The sequence below is a fragment of the Miniopterus natalensis genome, chromosome 15 (assembly GCF_054644295.1).
Source record: "Miniopterus natalensis isolate mMinNat1 chromosome 15, mMinNat1.hap1, whole genome shotgun sequence".
Classification (NCBI taxonomy): domain Eukaryota; kingdom Metazoa; phylum Chordata; class Mammalia; order Chiroptera; family Miniopteridae; genus Miniopterus; species Miniopterus natalensis.
The window spans coordinates 36,582,177-36,609,008 of record NC_142095.1 but is presented as its reverse complement, the minus strand read 5'-3'; the positions used below and the strand labels follow the sequence as shown (position 1 = coordinate 36,609,008).

The window sequence follows — 26,832 nt, the reverse complement described above, 5'->3', positions numbered from 1 at the left end:
GGCCCCGCCCCCTCGCCCTGGCCGAAGCCCCGCCCCTCGCGGGGGGAGACGCCGCGGCCGAGGCCCGCCCCCACGCCGGGCCGGGCCAATCAGGCGCTGCAATCTCAGACGTCGGGTTACGCGCGGCGCTGAGTCGGCCGCGGGGCGGAGGTACCGGCTCCCGGCTCGGACTCCGGGCTCCCGCCTCGGGGCTCGCGGCCCGCGGCGCCCCGCGCTCTTCCGCCAGCTCCGTCATGCAGGGCCCTGCGGGGAACGCGAGCCGCGGAGTGCCGGGCGCACCGCCCGCCACCGTCGCGTCCGGGGAGGGCCGCTGCGAGAGCGGCGCGCTCATGCACAGTTTCGGCATCTTCCTGCAGGGGCTGCTGGGCGTCGTGGCCTTCAGCACGTTAATGCGTGAGTCGGGGACCCCCGCCCCTCCTGAGGCCCTGCCCTGCGAGTCGCGGGCCCAGGCCCCTCCCTGGGGACCCTCCTGCTTGGAGAGCTCAGGCCCGGCGACCCCGGCCCGTTGGCGGAGGTGCCTTGGTGCCGCGAGCCCAGCCCGGGCTTTCCAGACCAGGGGGAGCTCCGGTCCCCTACCCGGGGTCCCAGGCCCCTAGCTTCATGGGTGCAGCCTGTAGCCGCGGGCCACCCCCGTCACTACAACCCGTACACACCTCTCCTGAGATACCCGCCTGAAATTCGCTCCCCTCCCACCTCGTCATCGCGAATTAACCACTTTCAGCCCGGCGCCTTGACCCTAGGAGGCTCCTCTTGGCCGCCCCTCCGCACTTGGAACCCGCATCCCTACAGCCGCAGTTTGATACTGAGCCTTTTTCTGCACCTACACTCAGAAGATTTGCCGTCTCCCCTTCGCATTTAAATCCCGCTGCCCAGCAGTACCTGACTCCTTAGCCGTGCATTGCATGCCCTGTACCACCTCCTCTCCTGCATCTCCTCCCACCCTGGAACTTGTTTCTCAGTTTTATTTTCTGTTTTGGTCGGAGCAGGACCCACCCAGACTCCCTTCTGCACATTTCCTCCTTTCTTCCCCAAACAGGCCCCACCTGTTCCATCTTTGTCCCAAACTTTCCTAATTAAGTCTCAAACCTCTCCTGGCTGTTGCCTTTCCCAGCCCACACTTATTATTTACATTTAAAATTTCTTTTCATGAGAATTGAGCAACCTCGTGGCTTATTGGAGAAAGAGACACAGAGGGTCTGGGAGGTCTCCGAATCCCTGTACTAAGTCACCAGGGGCCCATCCCTGAGAGTTTCATGGTGGGGAAAAAAGCCCCAGGTGGCCCTTCTGGAAGACTGGAAGTTCCACCCTGCTGTCCTGTGTGCTGTCGGGTGGGGGTTGTGTGTTTTCTTAGTGCACATCCTTCCCTTTATTAAAATAAGAAGCAGCTTCACTTGGCTTGTAGGCCTGGGAGTGCCCCTGTGATTGCATTTTGTGGGAAGGGAGAGTTATAACTATCTGGATAGAGGCACTAATTCCAAAATGACTTGTTCTCAAAACTTCCCCACTGTGCTCAGAGTGGGAAGTTCCTGCAGAAAGTACACCTGGGAAGGATCCTGCAGCCGTGTGCCTATGTCTCACAGGGTCCAGTGGCTGCAGTAGCGGCTTTTCTTGTTTATAACGTGGGGCTTATTTGGGTGAATTCTCCCAGGCTTTAGGTATCCCTGAGGAGGCTGATCTTGGACATCACTTTCTTCGGTTGCCTGGCCTTGATAAATCTTGCAGCAAGTGCCCAAGTGTATGTGTTTGCCACTCTTTCTTTTCTTTGTAGTCTCTACTTGCCTTGCTGTTTTCCTTGCTGAACAAATACCCGCTTGTTCCCACAGCAGTGATTTGTGATGGTGGAGCCAAAATCAGCTGCTGACTTGGGTGCTTGAACTGTGTGTGTTTTCTGGAGATCATGTGTGGGTCCTCACGCCCCTCCCACTTCGCTGTCCTCCAGCTCGCCTTTCTCTCCAAAGGAACTGCAGGCTTAGTTATTATTTTGTTCTCTAACCTAGGATTTCTTAGCTTAGCTCTGGTTATTTTCGTGGAGTTGATTGAAGCTGAAGGCCTGACTTACTCCCTAGGGTATGATATTTGTGATTCAGAGAGGGAAATGTGACTATGACAGGGCAGAGTTCCTCGCAGCTGAGAAGCGTGCCGGGTTGTATGTGTGCAGAGTAGTGGCACTGGCCCTGCAAGTATTCAGGGACACACTCGCTTCTTAATCTTCAGTGTGAGTGCATGTGCAGATACCACTGTGGTTGGTACTTTGTGTGTGTAAAGACGGGACTAGAAGGTGTTCTCTTGCTTAGTGTAAGGCTACGCGTAGAGGGAGCTTGTGGTCCTGGGGCAGTGAGGAGGAGAAGTGATGGAAGTGCTGGAAGGACTAGAGCTGTGTTTGCCCTGGACACAGAAATGGAGATGAGATCCTGGCAGGGCGTGGCTCAGTGGTTGGGCGTCGACCTGGGATCCAGGTGATGGGGGTTTGATTCCCAGTCAGGGCACATGCCCGGGTTGCGGGCTCGATCAATGACTCTCCCATCATTGATGTTTCTGTCTCTCTCTCTCCCTCTCCTTTCCTCTCTCTGAAATCAATAAAGATATATTTAAAAAAAAAAAAAAAAAAGAAATGGAGATGAGAGCCAGAGCCTTAGGCCCCTACCTAGAAGCAGACAGCAGGCCCAGGAGGATTCTACCGACTGGGATCAAGTCAGGGAAGTTCCTTTCTTACCTCTTAAACTTGGTTCTGTTGAAATACACCTGTGGGGGCTCTTCCATCTTGCACTGCTGGGGAGAGGAGGAACTCCAAGGGGCTGCTTTACGTTTGGAATGACTGCTGGGGAGAAGAGGGGGGGAGGGGCTCAGAAGCACACTTGTGAGCTGTCTGGCTTTTAGTCTTCTGGTCACAGCGTCGTTTCCTCCGTCTGGCACAGCTGTCAGGCTCCTATGACAAGAGTGTCCACCCTGCAGGCCCTGAGGGAGGTCTTGTTTGTTAAGATGAGGCCATTCCATCCTTCATCAGTTCCAGCATTAATCGTCAAGCCTATTTTAAATATCAATCTTCTCTGAGCAGTTTGAGCGAACAGTCCCTGTCTCTGCTAGTCTGTTTTTTCCCTTCCGGTGCCTTCCTCCCCCAGGCTGTGAGCCCAGTGCCTCTCATCCCTGACACTCCCCCTAGTTCCAAGAGCAGGTGCTGTTCCTTGTTCCTGTTGGACCAGCTCTGTTCTATACTAGGGCCCACTTCTCTGCCAGATAGGCTGTGGGGTACTTCTCATCACTCTGCGTACCCAATTTCAGTGACTCCCCAGATCATTGTCTTTATGTTTTTTTTCCTACCCAGAAAATCACTTTTTTCTCTATTTACAAGTTGCTTGTGTTTTTTTATCCTGGAGGATTTTGTCCTAGAGGAAGACTTTTCATATATATTTATGTCTCGGGGGAGGATTTTGATTCTCAAAAGGATTTCTCATCCTGGCGCTTGGCTTACCGTGTGGGATTTTCCAGACAGTCTCAGTCCAGGCAGTTGAGAGTCTGTGCCAGGTGATATAGGTAGCTGATGCTTCAAGCCCCCTAAACAAACAGATTGTTACAGGCCTCTGCCCCCGGCCATGTCCCAGTGTCAGCATCACCTTGTTAAGTTGTTGAGCCTTCCAGGGGCTCCAGCTAGGAAGGCTGAACAGACTCAGAGGCAAGCTTATACAGGGACTCCCCACTCTGGGTTTTCTGGGATGTCAATGAAAGGCACCAGGTGTCCGAGTAGAAAGAAGTGCTTTAAACGAGGGGGCTTTGTTATGATCTGCCTGCTGAGCAGTTCCTCTTGTTTTGGTGGCTTTGTCTATGGTCTGTGACTTGGAGTCACAGCAGAGTGGAGCTGAGCAGTCCTGGAACTCAGCAGATTGCTCCAGTACAGGGCAGTGGGCCTGCTGTCAGCCAGAAGTCAGTACTGGCTAGGGTGTGTGTTGGCATTTGGGAGTGTTTGCTCTCAGGATGTGTGAACATAAAGCAAACCCAATCCTCAGCCACTGTGCACAGAGTTCTGGGCTGAAGTGTAGACAGAATTGGTTTCTTACAGAACAAGCATTTTGAGAGCTTGAGTAGATCACCCTGCCTATTTTCATGTTACAGACATGGGGACAAGCCAGCTGGGAGAAGGTGTCAGTGTTTCACAAAAACACTGCTGGTGTTGAGAAATGGTAGCTTTTTTCCTGAGGCTCAAAGTAACATCGCAGATGAGTGTACCCAGCTTTGAAACCTTAATCTCAAGTAGTCCCTGGTGTTGTCTCCCGTGGTGAACTGGCCTCCCTGTGTGTTCTGTGCAGACACACTCAGGTTGGGACAGCCATTCCTGGGATTACCTCCTCCCACCCTATTCCAGGTTTTATTTTTAAAAATGTCAAATGTATGGAAAAGATAGACAGTAATAGAGTAAATAACTGTCTGCCCTCCACCTAGATCCAGAAATTGTTCACATTCTGCCACATTTACTTTATCTCTTTTTTTTTTTTTTTGGCCATGCTATTCAAAGGTAAGTTGCAGCCAGCATCACACTTTACTCCTAAGAACTTTGGTTGAATCTCCCAAGAATAAGGACAGTCTTCTACATAACCACAGTTTTATGATCACACCAAAGAAAATAAATAACTTCACAACATCATCTAACGTCCCAACCATATTCATACTTCCCCAAATGTCACAAGTCTCTCCTAGCTGGGATTTTCAAGAACCATGATCACATTGCTTTTTAAGTCACTTTTACTCTAGAAGAATCTACACACACACGCTTCTTTTTTCAATGGCATTGCCTTTCTGAAGGGTCCTGGCCAGTTGTCATGTACAGTGTCTCGTTCTAGAGCTGTCCGGCATTTCCTTGTGGTGGTGGTTGAGCTGTTTCCTGAGTTTGGTCTAGAGGAGCTATGCGATTCAGATAACTTTCCTTATAGCAGGAACACTCCATAGGCGGTGCTGTGCACTTCGTATGGCATCCCACCTGGAGGCCCGTCACACCAGGCAGTCCCACTATTAGTGATAATAAGGTCTATTGCTGGGCTGAGCAGGGATGTCTCTCAATCTCTCCCTTGAAAAGATACGTTTTCCCCTTTGCAAATAATAAATGATCTCTATGGTGGTGATACTTTGGGGTCATGTGAATATCCTGCCCCCACCCCCCCTGTAAATTTTCACTCAGTGACCACCTCCTGGTAAAATAATGAAACCTAGTGATAGCTGAATTAGAGCTCATGAGTCAAGGCACCTACCTCTGGGCCTGACACCCTACACAATCAATGTCAGTATCCTTTCTTCCTTCCAGAGTGCCAGCCAAGGCAAAGGAAGAACGTCCCTGTTTCCTGTCTCAAGCTGGTATCATGCCCATGGGAGAAAGGAGTGTGACCAGCGTTAGCATGGCGGCTGGTTAGGAGTCTTAATTTGTAGAAACTTTCAGGTTTTCTAAATGCTGACTTATCTGGTAACATTTATTCATAGTGGTGATCTACTCCTTTATTTATAATAAAATTTCCTTAATTTGGAATAAAATCAGGGCAAGAGAGAGTTGACAATCTGAATTGTAGAATAATTTAATGAAATGCATTTTTTAGCCTTTTAAATACCCTGTTTGTTAAGTGTTGCCCTTTAGGGACCTATCAAATCTCTACTGCTTTAATAATCTGTTTTAAATCTTTTGCAATTAGTATAATATTTACATGAAGGTGAAGTCGTGTTGACAAAGTTTTACAGGTGGTTAAAAATAGCAGGATCCCTGGCTCTGGAACCTGTCTGACCCAACTTCATTTCTGCCTCTGCCCTGAAGTGCCCTTGGGCAACCTACAGATTTCTTGAAGCTTCAGCTCCCTCCCCAGCCAGAGGTGGATAATACTTTTTCCGGGAATGTGGAGATTGGAAGGAATGTGTGTAAGGAAGCTGGATCAGTGTCAGGCCCTCTGTAAGGGGCAGAGGTTGGGGGCTGATGTCATCATCTGCATTATTACAATATTTGCATTCAGGAGTTCTGTTGGAGAACATTTCACAAGTGCTTGAGTAACTTGTTTCCTGAATTAGGTTAAACATTTCCCGTTTCATCTTGTTTGCATAACACCTTTCCCTTTAGCCCTCGTTTCATAGACTGAATAGTCGTAAAAACTTTATGGCAACCAGCACAGTGACTGTGAATTCCAAATTAGCATGTACCCAAAGCAGGTGGCTGTAGTATATGCAATGATCTCCTTTCTTCACCCAACCCTTTCTTGTGTTTTCACCTACGGAGTCTCCCTTGGGCCTTGAGAGGGCAGTGGGTGGATGGGGCAGCCCACTTCTAGGTGATGAACCTGCATCCGAGTCCCTGGTGTTATCAGCCCCAGGTCCACTGGTTGCTGAGTCCCCAGTGTGTGGGCTCTTGTGCTCAGCACTTGATGTACTTCACAGGATCCTGGAGAGGGGTTATTTTTATTTTACGAACAAGGACAGTGAGCAGGTGAAGCGTCCAGTACGAAGTCCTGGTTAGTAGGTGCAGAGTGGAGTGAGCCGGGTCCCCTACTCTGCCTGCCTTTCATCCCTTCCCACACAGGGGCACTTTCTGATTACTCTCTAGCCCTGGCTCATTCCTTTCTGTTTGAATAATTTCTATTTTCTTCCTTAATAATTCTTTTTTTTTTTCTTTTTAATATCCCAAGTATTATCTGATGCTTCAGACTGTTTTATAGGCACTGATAGCATTAAAAATAAAATTTGAAAAGAGTTAGCAATCATTTAGTATATGTATGAGTCACATCTGAGGTTTGCTTTTCCCGCCTGGCCCTTTGTGAATGTTTCCCTTGACTGCAGGACTGGCAATCCTACCCTGGGGATGAGGTCCAGTGTGTAAGAGGCAGGGCCCTGGGGAGCAGCGGGGGGAGGAGCGAGTACCTGAGTCCATTCAGTAACTGGTGAGGAGGGGTTTCCAGGGCCCTGGGTGGTTTCAGGTTACCTGCTGTTTTCACAGAATGTTTCTCTGCTTCTGTGTGACTATAAGGAGAGTAGTTAATAATTTTGAGTTAGGAATAACCCTTAAGAGCTATCCTGTTCTTCATGTATGCTAAAAGTGATCCTGATCCTCTTTTAGATTACTCCACTACTGGGAAGTTATCCATCCAACCCAGGGTTTTTCAACTTGGCATTTCCAGCTGTTGACATTTTGGGCCAGGTAATTCCTTGTTGTGGGGGTGGTTCTGTGCATTGTAGGCTGTTTAGCAGCAACTCTGGCCTCTACGCACTGGATGCTGGTAGCTCCCCACCCCTCAACCCCTGTTGCGACAACCCATAATATCTCCAGACATTGCCAAGTGTCCCCAGAGGACACAGTCATCCCTGTTGAGAACTACCTTTGTTTAGTTTGTGGATTAGTCAGCAGACTCGCATGAGCTGTAGCAGAACAGATTAGAAAGCTGTTGTGTTGCCCCTGCAGGGTGAGAACAGTGGGCTGTCGGGGTTTGTTAAGGCCCTGAGTGCTGAGTGTGGTGCTGGGCGCTAGCTGAGGCCCAGTCCCCTGTGCTTGAGGGACTCGCAGCTGGATTGGGCTGCAGGTGGGTGTGCTGACAGGGTGAAGAGGTTGGAGAAGTTTGGCCCGGCTGGCGTGGTGCAGTGGTTGAACGTCGACCTATGAAACAGGAGATCACGGTTCAATTCCTGGTCAGGGCACACGTCTGGGCTGCAGGCTTGATCCTCAGTAGGGGGCGTGCAGGAGGCAACTGATCGATGACTCATCATTGAGGTTTCTCTCTTTCCCTCTCCCTTCCTCTCTGAAATCAGTTTTTAAAAAATTAAAAAAAAAAGTTTGAATAGACTTGAGAGGAGGGATGAAGGATTCTGCCAGGGGACTCAGGGAAGGATTCCCAAGAAAGCCCTGCTTGAGCACAACAATGGAGATGAGGAAGATGTGAGGGGCTCTGAACACCGAGGGAGTGGAGAGAGCAAAGGGCCACGTAGGAAATCAGGGGCATGGCTCTCAGTTCTGGGGGCTGGAGAGTGGTTCTGGGGGCTGGAGAGCCTGTGGGTAGAGGCTTCCAGGAAAAGAGACAGTGATTTGGAAGGGGTTCCAGGGAGCCGTCCTTATGCAGTTTCAGGCCTCTTTTCTAAAGCTCGCACTTAAAAAGGATCTGAGTTAAATTGTTGGGTGGCAAGTCAGGCTCTGCATTTACCTCAGGCTCCATTTGAGTTATTTCTTTGAGAATCTTTCTTTTAAAGCAGTTTTAGCATATCTTTTTAGATCTCATGGAGTCCCCCTGAGGAACCTCTACTGTTTGTATCCTTTGGGCTGTCAGAGAAGAAATGGGGACCCAGTGACCCTCTCCCAGCCCTGTCCTGTTGCCAATACCTCCTGAGGTAGATGATGTGATGATGCAGGCAGACCTGCTGCCCTTGTTCGGTGCCAGGCATTGTGTGTTAGCCTGTTTGAGAGGTAGGTGCTCATACTAGCTTCGTTTTATGGTAAGGAAATTGAGCCACAGGGAGGTTAAGTAACATACCCAAGGTCACTCAGCCAGTAAGAGGTTGAGACGAGCTGTCTGGCTCTGGAAACTTTGCTTTTAGTTAACAAGCAAAACAGCTCCTTATTGCGAACTAGCTATTATTGACTGTTCGCCACCTTCCACACAGATGTAGAGAAGCAGAGCTGCTTCCACCCCTGGCTTTCTAGTCCAGCCTTGAGTCCAGATAGCTAAGACTAATGCCAGGGCGGGCGACTCTTGGTACCCTTTAGCCCACTCTGTGAGCGTGGGCCCAGGATGAGTGGGGTTGGGTTTTGCTGAAAAATGTCTCTTATGAGAATTCCAGTTATCAGCATGTCCTAGAACTCCTGTACCTGCTCAGCAGGATTATCAACCACTGGATTCGCCTTCATGCCAATGGCTTCTCACTTGAGTTAACCCAATTTTGTCTGGTCATCAGATATGTCTTCCCCTGTCTCATTTTTAGAGTGTCCTCTTCATTCTAAAAGGTATTCTGTGCCACAGTCAGGTTCCACTCGAGCATCTCTTCAGGAGTGGAGATAGGAGCTGGTGAGGCTTTGGCCTTACCCAGGGCCAGGTTTCATGGGCGGAGGTGGCATGCAGCAAAGGGATGATGGAGGAAGGAGGGTCACCCAGCTGGCTGGGGCACTCAACCAGTATTTCTCTTGGCTCTAAAATTGCTTTGAAAACTTGATGTCAAGTATTTGTGGCATTTCCTGTCACCAACCATTGCCAGGTGCCAAAGCTTTCATGCTTTTTCTTTATTTTTTTCTTTCATGGACAAAATTGCATGCACAGCAGGTTGGGACACATGCAAGGCCAACACTTCGTTTTTCATTTGTTCACCTTTCTCAAAATGCCCCCTCTTACCCCTCCCCCCCAGCTTTTTGTGGGCTGTTCTGACCTCTTAAGCTCATCACAGTTCTTCATGGGCCTTTCCTTTTTCTTAGAAGACATTTTCATTAATGGCATGAACAGGGTTGATGAGGTGGTGACAGTTCCTGGGTGAAATGACATAAGCTCAAGAGGCTGTCCTGCAGGAACAGGGTGGATAGCCGTGGCGCACACCGCATCTCTTTCCCAGACCCTTGTGCAATGTGAATGAACGTCTTGGCCAAGGCAGCATTGGAGCTTTGGAGCAGGCTTTCTATTTGAATAGTGTTTGGGGCTTAAATATTTGCAGGTTGTCCAGCAAGCGAGGCCTCCTGCACCTGGTGTGCCACTCTACACATGGAAAGGAGTGGCGTATGCAGGGGAGTTCCTCTGAGCTCACGTGAACGTGGTGCTTTACAGATGCGGCTGCTTCTCACTGGCCCAGGTTGCTGCTGGGGTTTCTGAGGCAGCAGACATGAAGACTGCAGGTCTGCCATTTCCACTGCTGGCCCCACCCTTGGCCCAAGGGATGGGTGTTAGGGTCCTGCAGCCACAATGCAGGGAGACTTAATGTGTTTTTTCCATCAAGAGCCTTGGTTTGCAGTGATATGAGGGCAAGGAGGGATGGGGGGGGACAGTGCTGTCTGAAGGTATTCATAGCATGTGAAAACCACTGATTCATACCAGTGAGCTGCCCAGCCCTCGCTCCCACTGCTGTAGCTGCCAGTAGTGTTATGTGGTGAGCCCTTCGCCTGGGACTGAGGTGGCACTCAGGCATCTTGCCCGACAGCCAGACTTCTGGACCTGCCCCATGCTCCCTTTCTGGGCTGTGGATGTCCATGCTATCAGACACTGTGCTGCAGCAAGATGCCACAGAGCTCCTCTTCTCCCAGTCCCTGCACCCGCCACACCTGATCCTGCCCCGTCCCCTACCCACATCCCTCTTTCCCCTAATACTTTTCACTTTCCGTCTCACCTAGCCACATCTTGCCCTCTTCCAAGAAACTTTCCTTACTGACCTAATACTGTTCTCCTTTGAAGTCTATAGGATGTACAGTCTGTACTGTACAAGTTAGGCCTCTGTGTGTCTCTGTGTCTCATTGGGCCTGGTCTGCGCGTCTGCCAGGCTGGTGCTGGCATGGCCCCTTCCTCTGGCCAAGTGCTCAAGCCCAAAGTGGCAGTTTGCTCTCTGCCGGGAGGGTGGTCATAAAGAGAGCAATGAGACCTAGGAGATGGGAGTAGACTGAGATCTTTCTTTTCTAATCACTAAATAGTTCAGCATGCATTTTCTAAGGGCACCGGTGTTCTCTTTTATAACCACAGTACAGCTATCAAAACTCGGGATAGTTAGTGTTAATGTTATCAATCCACAGTCTATATTCAGACTTCTTCAATCGCCCAAATACTGTCTTCACAGCTCTTTTATCCTGGTCTAGAGTCATGCTTTGCATTCATTTGCCACAGCCCTTTAGTCTCCTTTAGTCTGGAACAATTTCTCGGACTTTCTTTGTATTTCTTAGCCTTGATACTTTTGCAGAGTCCAGATCAGAGATTTTGTAGAACATCTCAGATTGAGTTTGTTGGATGTTTTCTTGTGATTACATTCAGGTTGTGAGTTTTGGGCAGGGGTGTTGCATAAGCGATGCTGTGACCTCAGTGTGTCAAAACCAGAGGCCCCTGGTCTTGAATTGTCCCAGTATTGCTGAGGTTCTCTGATGACTTGGGGAAGGTGGTTCCTTCATGTCTTTCCACTGTGTAGTTACAATTCTCCCTTGTAATTAATAAGTAATTTGTGGGAAGATATTTTGAGACTATGTAAATGGAGGGTTTACTTTCGATCTTCCTTGTAATCCTTCCCCAGTTGGGAGGTCAGAGCTGCAGGCTCTGAAGGTGCTTTGGCTGAAGGTGTTTTGGCCAGTGTTTGATCTGGTGACCGTACGGAGTCACATTTGTAGAGTGCTCGTTATGTGCCAGGCCCTGTAAGTGCTTTACGTTTGTTGACTTGTGTTTCTCACATTAGCCACATGAGGTGCATACTCATATTATCCTATTTTATACCAGGGGAAACTGAGGCACTGGTTGGTTAAGTGACTTGTCTAAGGTGTGGCAGCCACTGCGTGGAATACCGGGATCAGACCTGCTGGGTCTCACCTGATGCTGGGGCTCCCGCTGCTCTGCCTGCATGCTGTGTGCAGTGTTCTCGTGTAGTTGTGACACAAGGACACTGCTTCTCTGTCTGCCAGGCTTTCTGTCTCCTGAATGTGAAGATCTTCAACACCATTTGGTTCTTTCCCATTGTTCCTCATCTGCTTGGCTTTTCACTGGGAGCATCGTTGCAGTCGTCTTTCTAGGCATAAGGTGGACCAGAAAGGAAAAAGCGAAAGACTTTTCATTATGACACTGAAATCAAATAGGGCTTGTCATTGAAGTCAGAGGGCCCTTTCCTCTACAGATAGATAAATTCAACATTTGAGCCTGTTCAAAAGTGGATGAAGAGGCTTTTGTCAATAAAGGAGTCACCCATATGGAATTTGTCCTTCTTCTGTAAGCAATCAGAAAACAACCCAAAATATACAAAACAAGTGTTTGCAGAGATTGGACACAGGCAACCATGGCAGTGATTTCTGAGGGAACAAAATAATGAAGTGAGCCCTCTAGTCTTCCCCTCATCTTCCTGCTGGAGGCAGTTGCCAGGTCTCAGAGCAGTGAGGAGGAAGCCAAGCAGAGCCCAGCAGCCTTGCTGAGTTGAGAAGACAAAGCAGTTGGAATTTTCAGCGCCAATATGGAGAAAAAAGAGCTACATAGAAGAAATACTCTAGACATTTGCTTTTAAGGGTCTCCTCAAGTCTTTTTCTAAACATTAATCTGTGTGTGCAAAGGGTAAAATTTATGAGGCAAAGCAAAGAACAGCTGCTGGGAGGCTGTAAGCTGAACTGTTTCTAGGACTGGGAGTTTTTCTTTCCAGTTAGAGTAGAGACTGTGTTGAACACTGAGGTGTTCAGTAGACACCTCAAAAGAATCATGCCTTATCTAGCCCCAGAGGGAAGGGAACATAGCTTAAAAACAAGTCTTGATACTATACACAAAAATTGAGTAGAAATAGATCAGAGATCTAGATGTAGAAGTGAAAACTGTAACACTTCTAGAAGAAAATATAGGAGAAAAGCTTTGTGACCTTGGAATGGGCAAAGACTTCCTAGGACACAAAAGCTTGAACCATTTTTTTAAAAGATAAATTACACTTCATCTAAAGCAGGCATTCTGGCTTTCAAAACATGCTGTAAAGCCACAGACTGGGGGAAAATATTTGAAATATGAATATCTGACAAAGCACTTGCGTCAAGAATATGTAAAGAATTCTTACATCTCAGTAAAAAGACAATGCAATTTAAGCATAGGCAGGGGATCTGCATAGACATTCTCTACATGTCTATAAGCACATGAAAAGATGTTCAGTATCATTAGTCATCAGAGAAATGCAAATTAAACAATGATTAGATACTACTGTATGCCTACAAGAATGGCTAAAATGAAAAAGATTGACAACACCAAGAGTTGAAGAGAATGTGAACTTTGGAACTCATACGTTCCTAGCAGAAATGTAAAAATGGTATGACCACTTTAAAAAAATGAAATTTTCTTATAAAGATAGGTATACCTACCATACACCCCAGAACTTCACCTCTAGATATTTAAGAGAAAAGAAAACATGGCCACAAAAGGACTCGTACATAAATAGGAACTTTATTCATAATTTCCCCAAACTGGAAACAATCCAAATGTCCATCAACACATGAATGGATAAACAAATGATAGTATATCTGTACAGTGTAATACATGTCAGCAACAAAAAGCATTGGACTACTGATACAGCAGTGTGGTTGAATATGCTGAGCAAAAGAATCCAGATAAAAAGAATACATAGCATACATATGAAATTCTAGAAACAGGAAATCTAATCTCTAATGACAGAAAGCAAATTAGTTGTTGCCTTGTGGTGTTAGAGGGGGGGGCCAACTACAGAGGGACATGAGAGAACTTTCTGGGGTGATAAAATTACTGTATTTTGATTGTAGTGAGGGTTACATCAGTGTACACAGTTCTCAGAACTCAGCTGTATATTTAATATGAGTGCATTTTTGATACATAGTACACCTCAAAATTGATTTAAAAGAGAAAGGGGGGAAAAACCTTGAAACAATGAAGCTGCTCTACAAACTTAAGAGCTTACACAAACAAACTTCAATACTCATTAAAGGAAGGCAACAAAATTCAAATACTTAATGTAGCAATCAGAATGGGTAGCCTCTAATAAAAAGTTTCTGGACATGTGAAGAAGCAGGAAATTGTGACCTATAATCAGGAGAAAAGTCAGTCAGTATAAATAGACGTGGAAGTTACAGATGATAGAAACATCAGAAAAAGACTTTACAACAGTTACAATAAGTATACTGAAGGTTTTAAGGAAAAACTGGAGCATAGTGGGGGGCACAGTGGAATACATAAAAGTGAACCAAGTAGAATGTCTGTAACTAAAAATACAGTCTCTGAAAAATTCACTGGGTGGACTTAACAGAAAATTAAGCTCTACAAGAAGAATAGATTAGTGAGTTTGAGAAAATAACAGAAGCCTTGCAGATTGAAGCACACCTCTCCCCTGGTGGATCAGGGTTAGTCCATGCGACTGGAAGAATGGCAGACGTAATGGTATGTCACTTCTGAAATTAAGTTAATAAAAAGACTGCAACTTTTGTCTTATTTGCTTCCTCTTGGATCACTTGTGCTGGGGAAAGCCAGCTGCGCTGTCTTGAGGACACTCAGGCCGTGCTGTGGAGAGACTCGTGTGGTAAGGAGCTGAGAACTACCAACAGCCAAGTGTGTGAGCCTTCTCAGAAGTGGGTCCTCCAGCCCAGTCAAGGCCTCAGGTGGTTTGTAGTTTGCAACCTTACTAGAGACGGTGAGCCAGAACTACCTAGCTAAGCCAATAAGAAATGTTTATTGTTTTAAGCCACTAAATTGTGGATTCATTTGTTACAGAATTAGAATACTGATATAGTGAAGATGAGTATGGGAAAGGTTAGGAGACTTGATCTCTGTTCTCCAAGAGTCCGCAATCTGCTTAGGAAGACAGATCACTTGAACCAATAACTAGCGATTTCAGGCTTGTATGCTGAGTGTCTATAGAAGGTCTATGAAGGTATAATCTACATACAAGTGAGGGCAGACAAGTGAGGGCTTATTGACTGGATTTCATCTTGGTGAGCAGGGCTGCCAGAATCCCAGAGTGGGTTGTAGCACCACTATTCCTCCTGAGTTGTTGAAGGCTCAGCGATGCCAGTGGACATCTCATCCAGGGTGGCAGTCGGCTGCTTCCTCAGTCTTAGGGGCTCAGAGAGGCAGTTTGTCATATCCTATGTTTGCCTTGTCCATGGCAAACCTTCCTGGTTGCTCACTGATGTAATTTAACTGGTAGGAAATCAGAGTTTCTATAGTCCACACTGGATTGTTGAACAAGATAAAATTTCAGACTAATTTGTTGTATAATGAGCCTTTGAGTTACGGGTGGGAGTCAAATGGGCTAGTAATGGAAATGGAGCCCGCTTATTCTGTGCACGGTTACTTTTTACCCATTTTCAGTCTTCTCAATACCTTTTTTGTAAGGAGGGAGTCAATGGGTCTTCTTTTCCCCCTCTTTCAAACATACAACAGCCCAAAGAGCTCCTGTCTCAATGTTAAGGGAGAGGAAGCGCTAAAGTTCTAGCTTGTACACAGTATAGAGCTTTGTTACATCGAGTCTTTGTGTAGAGTCTTTGTTCACTACCCTGAGCTCATGGTCTCTCCCAGCCACCTGCCATTCCCTTGCCCCTAGAACGTGCTTAGGCATAATCACCACTGTCTTGATTCTCATGTCAGATTGTTTGGTTATTTCCTGGCAGAGTGCTTTAACTCTGCTTGCTTTGGGTTCTGTACTTGTCCACCCACACGAGTGGTGCAGCCTCTGGCTCCTTGCGTAGCGTCAGGTGTGGTAAGATGCTTAGCTAAGTATGCTGCAGATAGCTTGGTTGACGACTAAGCCCAAAGGAAGCATGGTCCCTGGCACTATAGTTGGGTCAGAGAGCCTGAGGACAGGTCTTATGAGTGTGCCTGGCCTTTCTGATCAGAAGCTGGCATATGCAGGCCTGTCTCAGATGAGAAATAGCAGAGCCAGGGAATGCTGATTCTCTGAGGTTGATTTATGTTCATTCTAGACTTCTAGGAAGGCTGGAACTAACGAGGACACAGTTGTAAGACAATCCCAAAACATCACCCAGCGAGCCCTTTTCCCAAACCCAAGATGCTCAGGTGCTTTCCCTCACTACCTGTAGCTGTGGTCCGTAGCCCTCAAGGAAAGAGATGGAGACAGACCTCCCTTTTGACTTGGTCTTCAACCAAGCTATATGCCTAGACCTCATCCCTGAGGTCACTCACTCTGTATTCCGTGTAATAGGACAAGGGGTGCAGAAAAACTTGGTAGAGCTTCTCATGACCACCATGCCACATGATGGTGGTCTTCCTTGTGCCTTCATGGAAGGAAAATTGGAGGGATCCCAGCAGATAGATGAACAAAGTGAGCACTGGGGTTCAAGAATCCTCATTTGACTCAGACCACCTTTTCTAGGACAGCCTGGTGCTCCTGGCCGTATGAGTCATGGTTTATTTAGTGTCTCCTTCCTGTACACAATTCTCATTTGTCACCCTTTTCCCTCTCACCCAGACCCTCTGTTGTTTCTAAGTGAGGAGATTAAAATAACTGTGAGAGGAACTCCAGTGTGCCTGAATTACCCATCTGACCACTCTGGAGGGATTCCTATTGCTGGCCAGGGAGGACCACATGATATTTTAGCTCATAGGAGACTGATGATTTCTTCACTTAAGGTCCAAGTCTCCTTGGGGTCAGGTTATTACTTAAAGTTAAGGCTTCCTCTGCTGCCCTGCCACCTGATTCCCAGGCTTTGGGACTGAGGAAGTGAACTCTGTTGCTGCTGCTGCTCAGATTCTGGTTGGTTACACAACTTGTATTGTTTGAAAAGAAAAGACGCTGGGTGCCAACTTCACTGGGCCAAGAAGCTAGGGGAAAGGTCTTAAATGTTTTATAACTGATATCAAGAGAAGAGCTGGTCTTCTATTAATTGTTTTGCTAAGGGTGCTCATTAATTCACTTCCACCAATAAAGTTCAAAGGTGAAGCCCCAGTGCAGGAAGTCTTCTGCTGGGTAAATGCATGGTATTCTAGACACTGGCCATCCGCCACGCAGTTGACAGGCAGTTGGCAGTCCCATCAGGTCCTTCTGAAGCTAGTGCCACATTGGCTCTTACCTGTTGAGCAGGTCAAATGAGACCTTCTGAAATACTAAGGAACTAGTCCTCAGAACCCCAGCTTTTCCTTGACCTCTTTCTGTAGCTTTGTAACAAGCCATTCATCTGAAAACTGGGTTGATTGAGTGGACTTATCTTGAGTGCCTGGAGCCCTCAATATTCCTGATGATGATGATACCTTATCTCAGCAATTTTCAACCTTTTTCATCTCAAGGCACACATAAACTAATTACTGAAATTCTACGGCACACCAACCTTCCTAACTGTGCCACTTGGCCATGACAGCCCAAGAGCACAGAGCCTGGAGCAGGTGCCGGTGGGAGGTGGGGACGGATGTAGTGATAGTGGAGGGATGTTGCACTCTCTTGGGAAACAGGGCTTTCCTCTTCTCTGCTCCCAGCAGCTTGGCCTGGGCTGAGGCAGGAGCAGGGTTGCCCAAGAGCCTGAGTTGTCCTGAGGGAGGCTGACTGTGGCAGGAGCAACCACAGGCACGGCTTGTCAGAGACCTCTTACAGGCTCCACCAGGGTGGCCTCTTCCCTGTACTGATGAACTTCAACGGCCAAACATTCTCAGTTTTAACTTGCCTTAAGACTTGAATTGACTTGTTACCACAGCCTTGAAATTTTGAGCCATGCATGTATTGTGGCTATACACAGTACTAGCTGGCTTCATTGTAGAATAAAGTTCTTGAATTGTTTTCCTATCTACATATATTTAAGTTTTCTGAGCTAATTCTCTTTTGGAGGCTATTCTTGACTTCTGATAATGCTTTCTGGATTGCACATAGAGGTTTTTGTTTCACAAGCTTTACATTTTGTACCAAGAGGCCAAGCTCAGTCTATTCCGATGCCAGAGCATGTTTAATGGGGAATGAGGGTCAGCAGTGGCCTGGGTTCTGGTCCTGACCACTACTTGCTGCCTGTGGGACTTTGGCAAGTTCCTTGTTTAATTCTCATAATAACCCATTAAGATAGGTTATCACCTCCCTCATTTCAGGATAAGACATCTCAGAGGATGAAGTCACGCAGCACTGGAAAAATGTGGCATGGTGGTCATGAGAGGCCAGGGCTCAAATTCAGGCAGTTTGATGCCAGAGCCCATGCACTTGACCACTGGGTTATATACCACTACTGTTCCCTGGTCCAGGAACCCTACTCTCCAGGTATAGTCCCACTGTTCCCTGGTCCGGGAGCCCTACACTCCCAGGTGTAGCCCCTCTGTCCCCTGGTCCAAGAACCCTATTCTCCAGGTATAGCCTCTCTGTTCTCTGGTCTGGGAGCCCTACACTCCCAGTTGCAGCCCCTCTGTTCCCTGGTCCAGGAACCCTACTCTCCAGGTGTAGACCCTCTTTTCCCTGGTCCGGAAACCCTACTCTCCAGGTATAGCCCCTCTATTCCTTGGTCCAGGAGCCCTCACTTTGGATGACAGGCATTCATCTGCCAGGTTGTCCTGAGAGCCTCCCTAAATGCACTTGTACACTGAAAGCACTGAACAGAAACATCTCTACTGGTTTTCCAAGGACACACACCTAAAACAAACAAAAAAAGGTATAATTTTGATTCATTCACACCAAACGGCTATTGTTGTGTTGGTTGTTGTCATTTTTTAAATTTGACAGCTAAGGGAAAAGAGGTCAGTGACCCTGACTAAATAGTCAGGTATTGCATGTTTTAAAAATTCTGGCCCTGGCCAGTGTGGCTCGGTTGGGTGTCATCATGTGCACTGAGAGGTTGCTGGTTCAATTCCATCAGGGCACATGCCTGGGTTGTGGGCTTGATATCCCTGGTAGGGGGTGTGCAGGAGGCAGCTGATGTTTCTCTCTCACATCGATGTTTCTCTCCTCCTCTCCCTTTCTCTCTCTTTAAAAATCAATAAAAAATATTTATAAAAAAATTCTTATGGCACACTGGTTGAAAATCGCTGCCCTGTCTGGTTGGGCTTCCTCAGAAATACTCCTAGGAACTCAGTTGAATAGGTAATGTGTATTCAGTCTGGGTAGCAGAGGAAGCGAAGAGGACTTAGGTGCGGCACCCTGTTGGATGCGAACCTGTCCGTGGCCAGTCTTGCTCACACTGCTTCCCAAAATGTTCATAAAGGTTGCTGGATGAGGGAGGTGGGTGGCTGGTGGCCCCTTTACCTCTGCCAGGGAATGGCACTTGAAGTATATGGCCAGCAGGAGGTCATATACTACAGATGGAGGGCAGGTGGAGTCATCGTTATGAATGAAGCAGTACGTCAGGGGTTTTCTCCTAGTGAAATTCTTGGAGTTGAGTGACCCGGTTAAGTGAGTTGGCAGTTCTGTGTTCACTCCTTTGGCTTGCATCTTAGTGGTTGGATATATGGCTGGATCTCCATTCTTTCTCGCCAGGTTCAAGGTGTGAAAACGAGCCCTCCCTATGCCTGTTATATGTTCTGTTCTCTGCTGAGTTGGGATCCCCCTAAGCAGCTGGGGTCACGTCAGAGCCTTGCGGTTACAAGGATGAAGATGCATCCTGCTATTTGCAGCCCATCACTGCGCCTGGGGCTAGTGGGTGCCTCCTCTACCACAGGGTGCAGTGGCAAGACAAGCTTTTGCTGCCTGAGTTGAGGATCATCTTCTGTGGTAGGGCTACATCAGGGGCTGCAAATGTTACCTCTGAGAAATGCAGACTCTAGGGCCGTGCCTCCTTCTGTTTGACTAGCCATGGGGTTGCAGTGAAGGCAGTCCTTTCTACAAAGGCCTCTTAGTCAACACAGCTAAGATTGATTAGTGTTTGGTTAATTTTTTAAAGGTAGGAAAATGGAGGAATCTACAAAATACAAGCATATGCAATAAACATTTTATTTTAGCTATGCCCGTGTGCATGAAGTGTGAGGGGAGTCCCTGGCCTGGCTGACAAGAGCACGGTGGGACATTTTGGCCAGCAGAGATAATAAATAGCACAGCAAGGATCCTAGCCCTGGTTGACGTGGGCTAAATGAGCTGAAGTGACATCTCTAGTGAGTTCTGCCTGCTGGAGTCTTTTCTCTCAGAAGGAAATTTTCTAAATAAGGTTTGAGGAAGGCTGTTAATTACCTAATGTGCAAAATTGTAACTTTGTTATTTTTTAATTATTGTGTTTAGCAGCAGAAGCTTTTTTCCCCAAATCTTTTTTGACTTTTTTTTCTTACTACAAAATACGTGCTCTTTGTAAACTAAAACATGGAAATATATAGCATAACTTAGTGAAAGCTTCCTATAATTCCATTCTCTAGAGAAGTAACCATAGTTAATAGTTTTCTGTGTATGCCTACAAATTTCTGTATGCATACATCATTTTTAAAAAATAAGTTCACACAACATATTACTGTTTTGGTGACTTGCTTTTTCCCCCATTTAACGTGGCATTTTTCCGTATCAATACAGATAGAGTTACCTCAGTTTTTAAATAACTTTATTGAGGTATAATTTCGTATCATAAAATTCACTCATCAGAGGTGTACCATCTCTACCTCACTGTTTAACAGTTGGATTCCATTGTGTGATAGCTTATATTTAGCCCTTCTCTGACTGGTGGACATTTAGGTGGTTTTTAAGTCTTCCACTCTTATAGACAATGCTGCAGTGCACTCTTACAGACTGCTGGGCATTTGAGTGTGTAACCGTAGAAGAAAACCCTAGAGCTGGAGTTTCTGGGTCACAGCATATAAACATCTAAAATCATAGTAGATGTTGCCAAAGTACCTGCTGCAACTTTTCAGGTGATCTGTAGATAGGAAAGAAAAGCACACCCGTCTTTGCCCACTGTGAGATTAAATGAAATTCAGAAGTTCACTTGGCCAGGGAATGTGGGTTAGCAGTGCAGTGGCAACAGCGCAGGAGCAGGTGCCGTGTGTCATGAGTTCCACGGACCTAGAGCGTCCCTAGCTGCCCAGGAGCACCAGCTCGCAGGGTGGGGTCCTTTCAGGACAGCCCATTCATACTTGGAGCTTCCGTCAGTATTCAGGAAGAATTTACACCAACAATCAAGTTCTCATTAGGAATTCTTACAGGTCTCTAGCTCCTCCTGGTTCTTAAGTCCAACTCGGCATCTTAGAGGCCTCATTTGTCACACCTCCAGCAGCATCTGTAACATCTCTTCCTCCAGTGTCCCTGGGTCCCAGAAGGTTCTGTTCACTGTAACCACCCCATCACCTGGTCACCAGTTTAATGCCTCCTTTTACCTGGTGGCTCTGGGGACTAGGGTCACATACCCACTTCCCCCACTTCCCCAGGGTTGTACCATTTACTCTTCCACCAGCAGTTCAAGAGTGCCTGTTTCCTAATATCCTCACCTACTGTTTGCTAATCTGGGAGAGAATAATTAATAATTTACATTTTTTAATCGACATTATTGAGGTTGCATATCTTGTGTGTTTGTCAGCCATTTGTATTTCTTTCCATCAAACATCCCAGTGGAAGACTCACAGTGACCGTGCTCCCTCACCCCCGCTGAGATCATCGGTAACAGACGGCCCTGCCCTGTTCCCTGGGAAAGCTGTGGTTCTAAGGAGGCCCCGTGTTTAGACAACTAAGCATATTTATTTCCTAGATAGTTTAGCTTTTTTTCTTGTTTCTCTCTCAGCCTTTGGCAGAACCTCCACGTAGGAGGATTAAAGTTGGCTAACTTAGACCCTTGACTTCATCTGGTCCCAAAATAGCCAAGTCTCTACCAAAAAATGTTCTTGAGCACTTTGACTAGAAACCCAGGTTGTCTGGTTCTTGCGTCTGTGGCTGGATATGATGAAGGAGGGAGACTTTGATGGGCTAGTTCACCCTGGCTTGTGGTTGGTTAAGAGGGACAATGGTTTGGGGTAATTGTCCTCTGGCAGATTCCTGTTCAAAACCAAGAGAGCTAAGCAATTTTAGCTCCCTTGTGGGATTAATGGCTTGCAAACTAAGCTTCTGGGAGAGCCCATTGTGCAAATGCATGGAACTCACTGATTTAAAAATAAATACCTGGGCAGTTCTCAATAAATACGTTTTCAGTGATAGACTGGATGAATTCCTTTGTTCCACATATGTTGGTTAGCTACCAGTTAAGAGCCAGAGACTCTCTAGGGACCAGGAATATGAGGGCAAACTGAGCAGAAGTTCCTGGCCTTACAGAGCTTACTTTCTAGTGGGGAGAAAAAGGACAGTGGTCAGGGAAACATGTAAGGATTTCTGAGATGAGAGGGGGTTAGAGCTGTGAAGAAAATAAAGTGGAAAGGAAATTGAGGGATGAGGAAGGCAAGGGGTGCCGCTGTGGGTGTGGTGGTCCGTGGAGGCTTCTAAGGAGGGGGCCTGGAAGCTCAAACAGGAATGAAAAGGAGCCGCCCCCAGCGAGCTGGGAGGAGTGTTCCAGGCAGAACGTGCAGCATGCGCCAGAGAGGAGGTCGAGGAGCAGGCACAGACCTAAGTCTTGCAGTACCTTGGCCGTGAGAAGGAGCCTGCGTTTTATTCTGACTGCTGTGGAAAGGCTGGGGAGGGGGTTGTGTGTATTTTGTTCTACTTCTTTTCTGGAGGTATCATTTACATAAAGTAAAATACACAGATCTTAAGTGTAAAGTTTGACTTTTGACAAATTTATGTATCATGGGAGTGAAGGGTGACAATTTTATTTATATTTTGAGCCCTCCACCAACAACTGTGGGGGATGGATGGACAGGCAGACAGATGGACAAATAAACAAACAATAGTCTTGTCTTATTACATAAAACATGATGTAGCTCTGAGCGGGACGTTTTGTGGAAGAGTCATGGAAGGTGGCCTTTGAGGCCGCTCCTCTGCCTTCCCTGCCCCAGGAAAAGACTCAGAGGTGGCGCACGAGGTGTGTGTGGAATTCACAGTCCTTACAGGTTTACCGTGGCTCAGGCCTGCAGTTCTGCATCTCTTCCCAGTCACGTTTGTAGTGGTTTCTGCTCCAACAAGGTGCTTGTTGATTGTGGCAAGCAAATCCAACCTGGGTTCTGCTCTCTGAATGGGCCTAGCTGACCCAGCCTTTTCTCTGCCCAGGATCCATTGTGTCATGTCATTGAAGGGTGATGGCATTTACCCCTGAGTGTGATTTTTGAGAGTTTGTTAAAAAGGTCCCTCTTCAAAGATAGCTTTTCCTTCAACCTTTTTTGGTGCCGAAATTACACCATTAAAATGTCTTGGTTTTGAGTGTGTGAAGCCACCATGGGTCACTATTCTGAATGACAGGAGGCAGCAGTAGTTGGTTGAATTACTTCCCAGCATAACAGTGGGAGGGAGCAGGGTGCAGGGCATATGGGTTTGGAAGGTTGTTTGGGGATCGAGAGAGACCAGGCCTGAGGCACGATGTCCTGAGTGGACAGGTCCAAGGGAGGGGCCGGCACCAAGGCCTGGGAAGCCTTCAGGGGAAGGAAGGAGGAGCAGTACCAGGGGAGTGATGCCAAGGAGCCCCCATCTCCTCAAGCACCTCCCTGTATTTCAGCAGTCATCACACGATTAATCAGAGCCTCAGTGGCACCCCATGGAGGGGCACCCTTAGCCAAATTCTGACTGCAGCACTCTCTGCTGCATGAGCAGCAGCAGTGATCTTGGCTGTATTCAGATGGTGACATTTTAGATAACTTTCCTCTTTCTCTAGTTTCTGTTTTTCCTACCGGATCGGAGTAGGATGACAGGATGTCTCATTTCATGGTGTTTCTTGACTCGATGACGTGTTACAGAATTTTTTCCTCACTCTGATTATAGAAGAAATTCTGCAGCATCCCCAACTTGAGTTCATGGTGCATCTCCTATCATCAGCTAAGAGCAGTGGGAGACAGCTTGACAAGAACCAGCCCTTCCCTCCAGTGATTATTGGAGCTTTCGGAGTTGTTCTTGAGCCCTCTTTCCTCCCAGTCCTTTCTGAGCATGTCCACGCTTCCTGCCCTGATGGATGGAGGTGAGGCAGGGGGACAAGACCTGCCTGCGTGTGCCGTGCCAGCCAGTGGAGTGTCCTGACACTCCTCTTATGTGCTTACCTTTAAAGCACCAGCTTTTGGAGAGTTGGAAAGGAAGCAATTCTTAGAATTGTCTGAATTAAAACTGGAAGCATGCCTAAGAACTGTGCAAGTGAAAAAAAATGGGAGGGTCCTCCCAAACCAAAGGGACAATGTGAGTGACATCACTAAAATGGGAGGCCAGGCCAGGGGACCTTGTTTGCCAATTTGAAAAGTATGAATTGGCCCTGGCCGGTTTGGCTCAGTGGTTAGAGTGTTGGCCCACGGACTGAAGAGTCATGGGTTCGATTCCAGCCAAGGGCATGCACCTCAGTTGCAGACTCGACCCCCGGCCCTGGTTGGGGCATGTGCAGGAGGCATGCCTCACCAATCGATGTGTCTCTTTCACATCGATGTTTCCATCTCTGTATGTCTCTCTCCCTTCCACTCTGTCTGAAAAGCAATAGAAAAAATATCCTTGGATGAAGATTAAAGTAAACAGTACGAATTGGGGTGAACACAAAATACAATATACAAATGATGTATTATATTATAGAATTGTATCCCTGAAACCTATGTAATTTCATTAACCAATGTCACCCCAATAAATTCAATAACATAAAAAAACCCACATTTTTTTAAAGGGGAAAAAAGTATGAATTGTGTTTCCAGTGACTCGAGGGGAGATCCTTGTGTCTTCCTTGTCTCTCCACTGCAGGGTCCCCTGGTCACAGCTGGAAGCCCAGTCTGCTTGTCTTCACAAGGCCCCTCTTCCTGAGCACCACCCCCCCCCATCTTCTTCTCTTCTCTCTCTTGTAAGGATACTTGTATTTAGATTTAGCACTCATCTAGTTAATCCAGGATGATCTCTTCTCAAGATTTTTAACTTAATTACATCTGCAAAGACCTGTTTTCCAAATATGGTCATGTTCACAGGTTTAGTGGGTCAGAATTTGGACATGTCTTTGGGGACCACCATTTCAAATCACTACAATTGACAAACAGATTAGCGGGGTGGGGGGAACTCACCTATATGCTCCTTACAGTAGAACCACCTTCAATGTAAAGTTAAAAGGAAGGGATTGACAAAGATATACCATACAACTAACCAAAAGAATGTACTCTCTGAATTTTATACCCTTCGCATATCCACCTCTTCCAAAAGAGGAGCACTCGGCGCTGGGGAGAGGGAGGGGGCAGGAGGCCCCTGAGCTGCCCGCAGGTATGGGAGTAAGGAGGCTGGAGTGGAGAGCCTGGTTGCAGCTGGGAGACCCAAGGTCACACGCCAGAGACCAGAGACCAGGATGGGGCATCTCAGTCCAGGACTGAGTGGAGCGGACACAAGGGAGGGAAGACAGGGCAAGGACACAGAATGTGGTTTGTTTTTCTGAGCATGGGTTCTGTGCTTGCCCCTTCATCTGTGTTCTCTCATTTAATCCTTATGCCAGCCTGGTAGGTCATAGCTGCACGCCTCCAACCCCCCTTTTTTTAGCACAAAGTAACATAGCTAGATAGTAGCAGAGACAGGACTCAAAGCCATGTCTGTCTGGCTTTTGGCCAGCACTCCTTTGCAGGGAGACAGGACCCCACGCCTGTCTTCAGGATATGTGTGCGTAAAGTCAGAGCCTGCTTAGCAGCCCACCGTGCATGGAGGCGGCAGCACAGCATCATGAGGGCATGAAATAGCCTTGTGTGCTGCGTGCTCCCTAATGTACCCCCTTTTCTGTCCACACCCTCCATCCCCCACTCTCCTGCCTCCTTTTCCCACCAGGGGCTCTTAGGCCCCGCCATCTCTGGTGTTGCTGTGACCTACACCTGAGCTGTGCCTGCTGCCCCTCCACCAGCCCTCCCCCCTCAGGCGCCATATGGTAGAAATGAATGTTAGAGAGAATGGATTGCATTTTGCCTTGGCATCTTGCTCCAACTGAGTTCTTTCCATCCTTAGTCAAGAGGAGATCAGTCACCCTAGGGCTGTGCCTGAGCCACTCTGTGGCCCCTGAGGGAACAGCTACAGGCCCCTGGAGAGAACAGCCTTGTTGCCATGGGAGTGGGTACCTGGCTCACCATCCAGGAGGGACTCAGAGGCAACTCTGTGTTTCTTACCTGCAGAGAAGTCTTGTGTCTCCCCAATTTAACTTGACCCCCTAGCACCACCACCGCCACCAGACAAAACTGGAAGCACAGTGGAGCAGTACAAAGTCCCAGCTCTGGAGTAACTTCTCAGCTGTTCTTTCTCACACCCACAGCCACTCCGTCAGCATGTCCTGTCAGGGCAGTGTTTAAGATAAAACCAGGATGCGACCTCTTGTCACCCTCTCCTGCTACCACCCCACCAAGCCACTGTTGTCTCGCGCGCTCTGGGTTGGTGTCACGGTGGTGGTCTCTAACTGGCCTCCCTGTTTCCCATGACCCGGTCAGGCTGCTGTCAGCACAGCAGCTGCGGTGAGACTGTGCCGCCACCCCCAGGCCACTGCAGGCAAAGGTGGAGCCCTCACCCTGGCCACAACCCCCGAGAGATCTGACATGTCCACACGCCCCTTCCTTTCTCCAGGTTTCTGTTCCCCTTCCAGACCGCCTTATCTACAGTCACAAACCCCACTTCCAGCCCTCCTCTTTATTTTCCTGCCTTAGTGTCACTTATCGCAGTCTGACATGCTCCATCTTTACCCCTCCCCTCAACCCCCCACCCTCACCAATAGAATGTAAGGGAGGCGAGGATTTTGTCTGTTTCTTCTCTGGCCAAATGGGTCTGTCAGACAGCAGGAAAGATGAATAAATTTTTTTCTGTGTTTTTTCCCTATCAAGTTAGATGTGGAGCCCGGCTGGGCGTGGCTCAGCGGTTAAGCGTCAACCTAGGATCCAGGCAATCAGGGTTCGATTCCCGGTCAGGGCACATGCCCGAGTTGCGGGCTGCAACCGATCAATGACTCTCTCATCATTGATGTTTCTATCTCTCTCTCTCCCTCTCCTTTCCTCTCTCTGAAATCAATAAAGATATATTTAAAAAAAAAAAAAGTTAGATGTGGAATAGCTCTTTTAATGTATCTTATTCCTTTAATTTAAAAAGAAAAGATTTTAGACTCAGATTCTAGGGCGAGGGGATGATAGACAGAGAGCAGGAGCCACACTTCTGCTCTAGCCCAGAATCTGAATCCATCTCAGTCACTGCTGTTTGAGGCTGCTCCCCAAGCATGACCGGCATGCACACCCCCTT

At 47.5% G+C, this 26,832-nt stretch overlaps 1 protein-coding gene across 1 annotated transcript in view; it reads left to right on the top strand.

Annotated features, from left to right (window-relative positions):
- Positions 1–175: 175 nt before the first annotated feature.
- The window catches only part of STIMATE (STIM activating enhancer), a 44,951-nt gene continuing 18,294 nt past the window's right edge, over positions 176–26,832 (top strand). Inside the window, exon 1 of the mRNA XM_016210223.2 lies at positions 176–393. Coding sequence (XP_016065709.1) covers positions 234–393 — 160 coding nt within the window. The 5' untranslated portion in view covers positions 176–233. The remainder of the gene's footprint in view (positions 394–26,832) is intronic.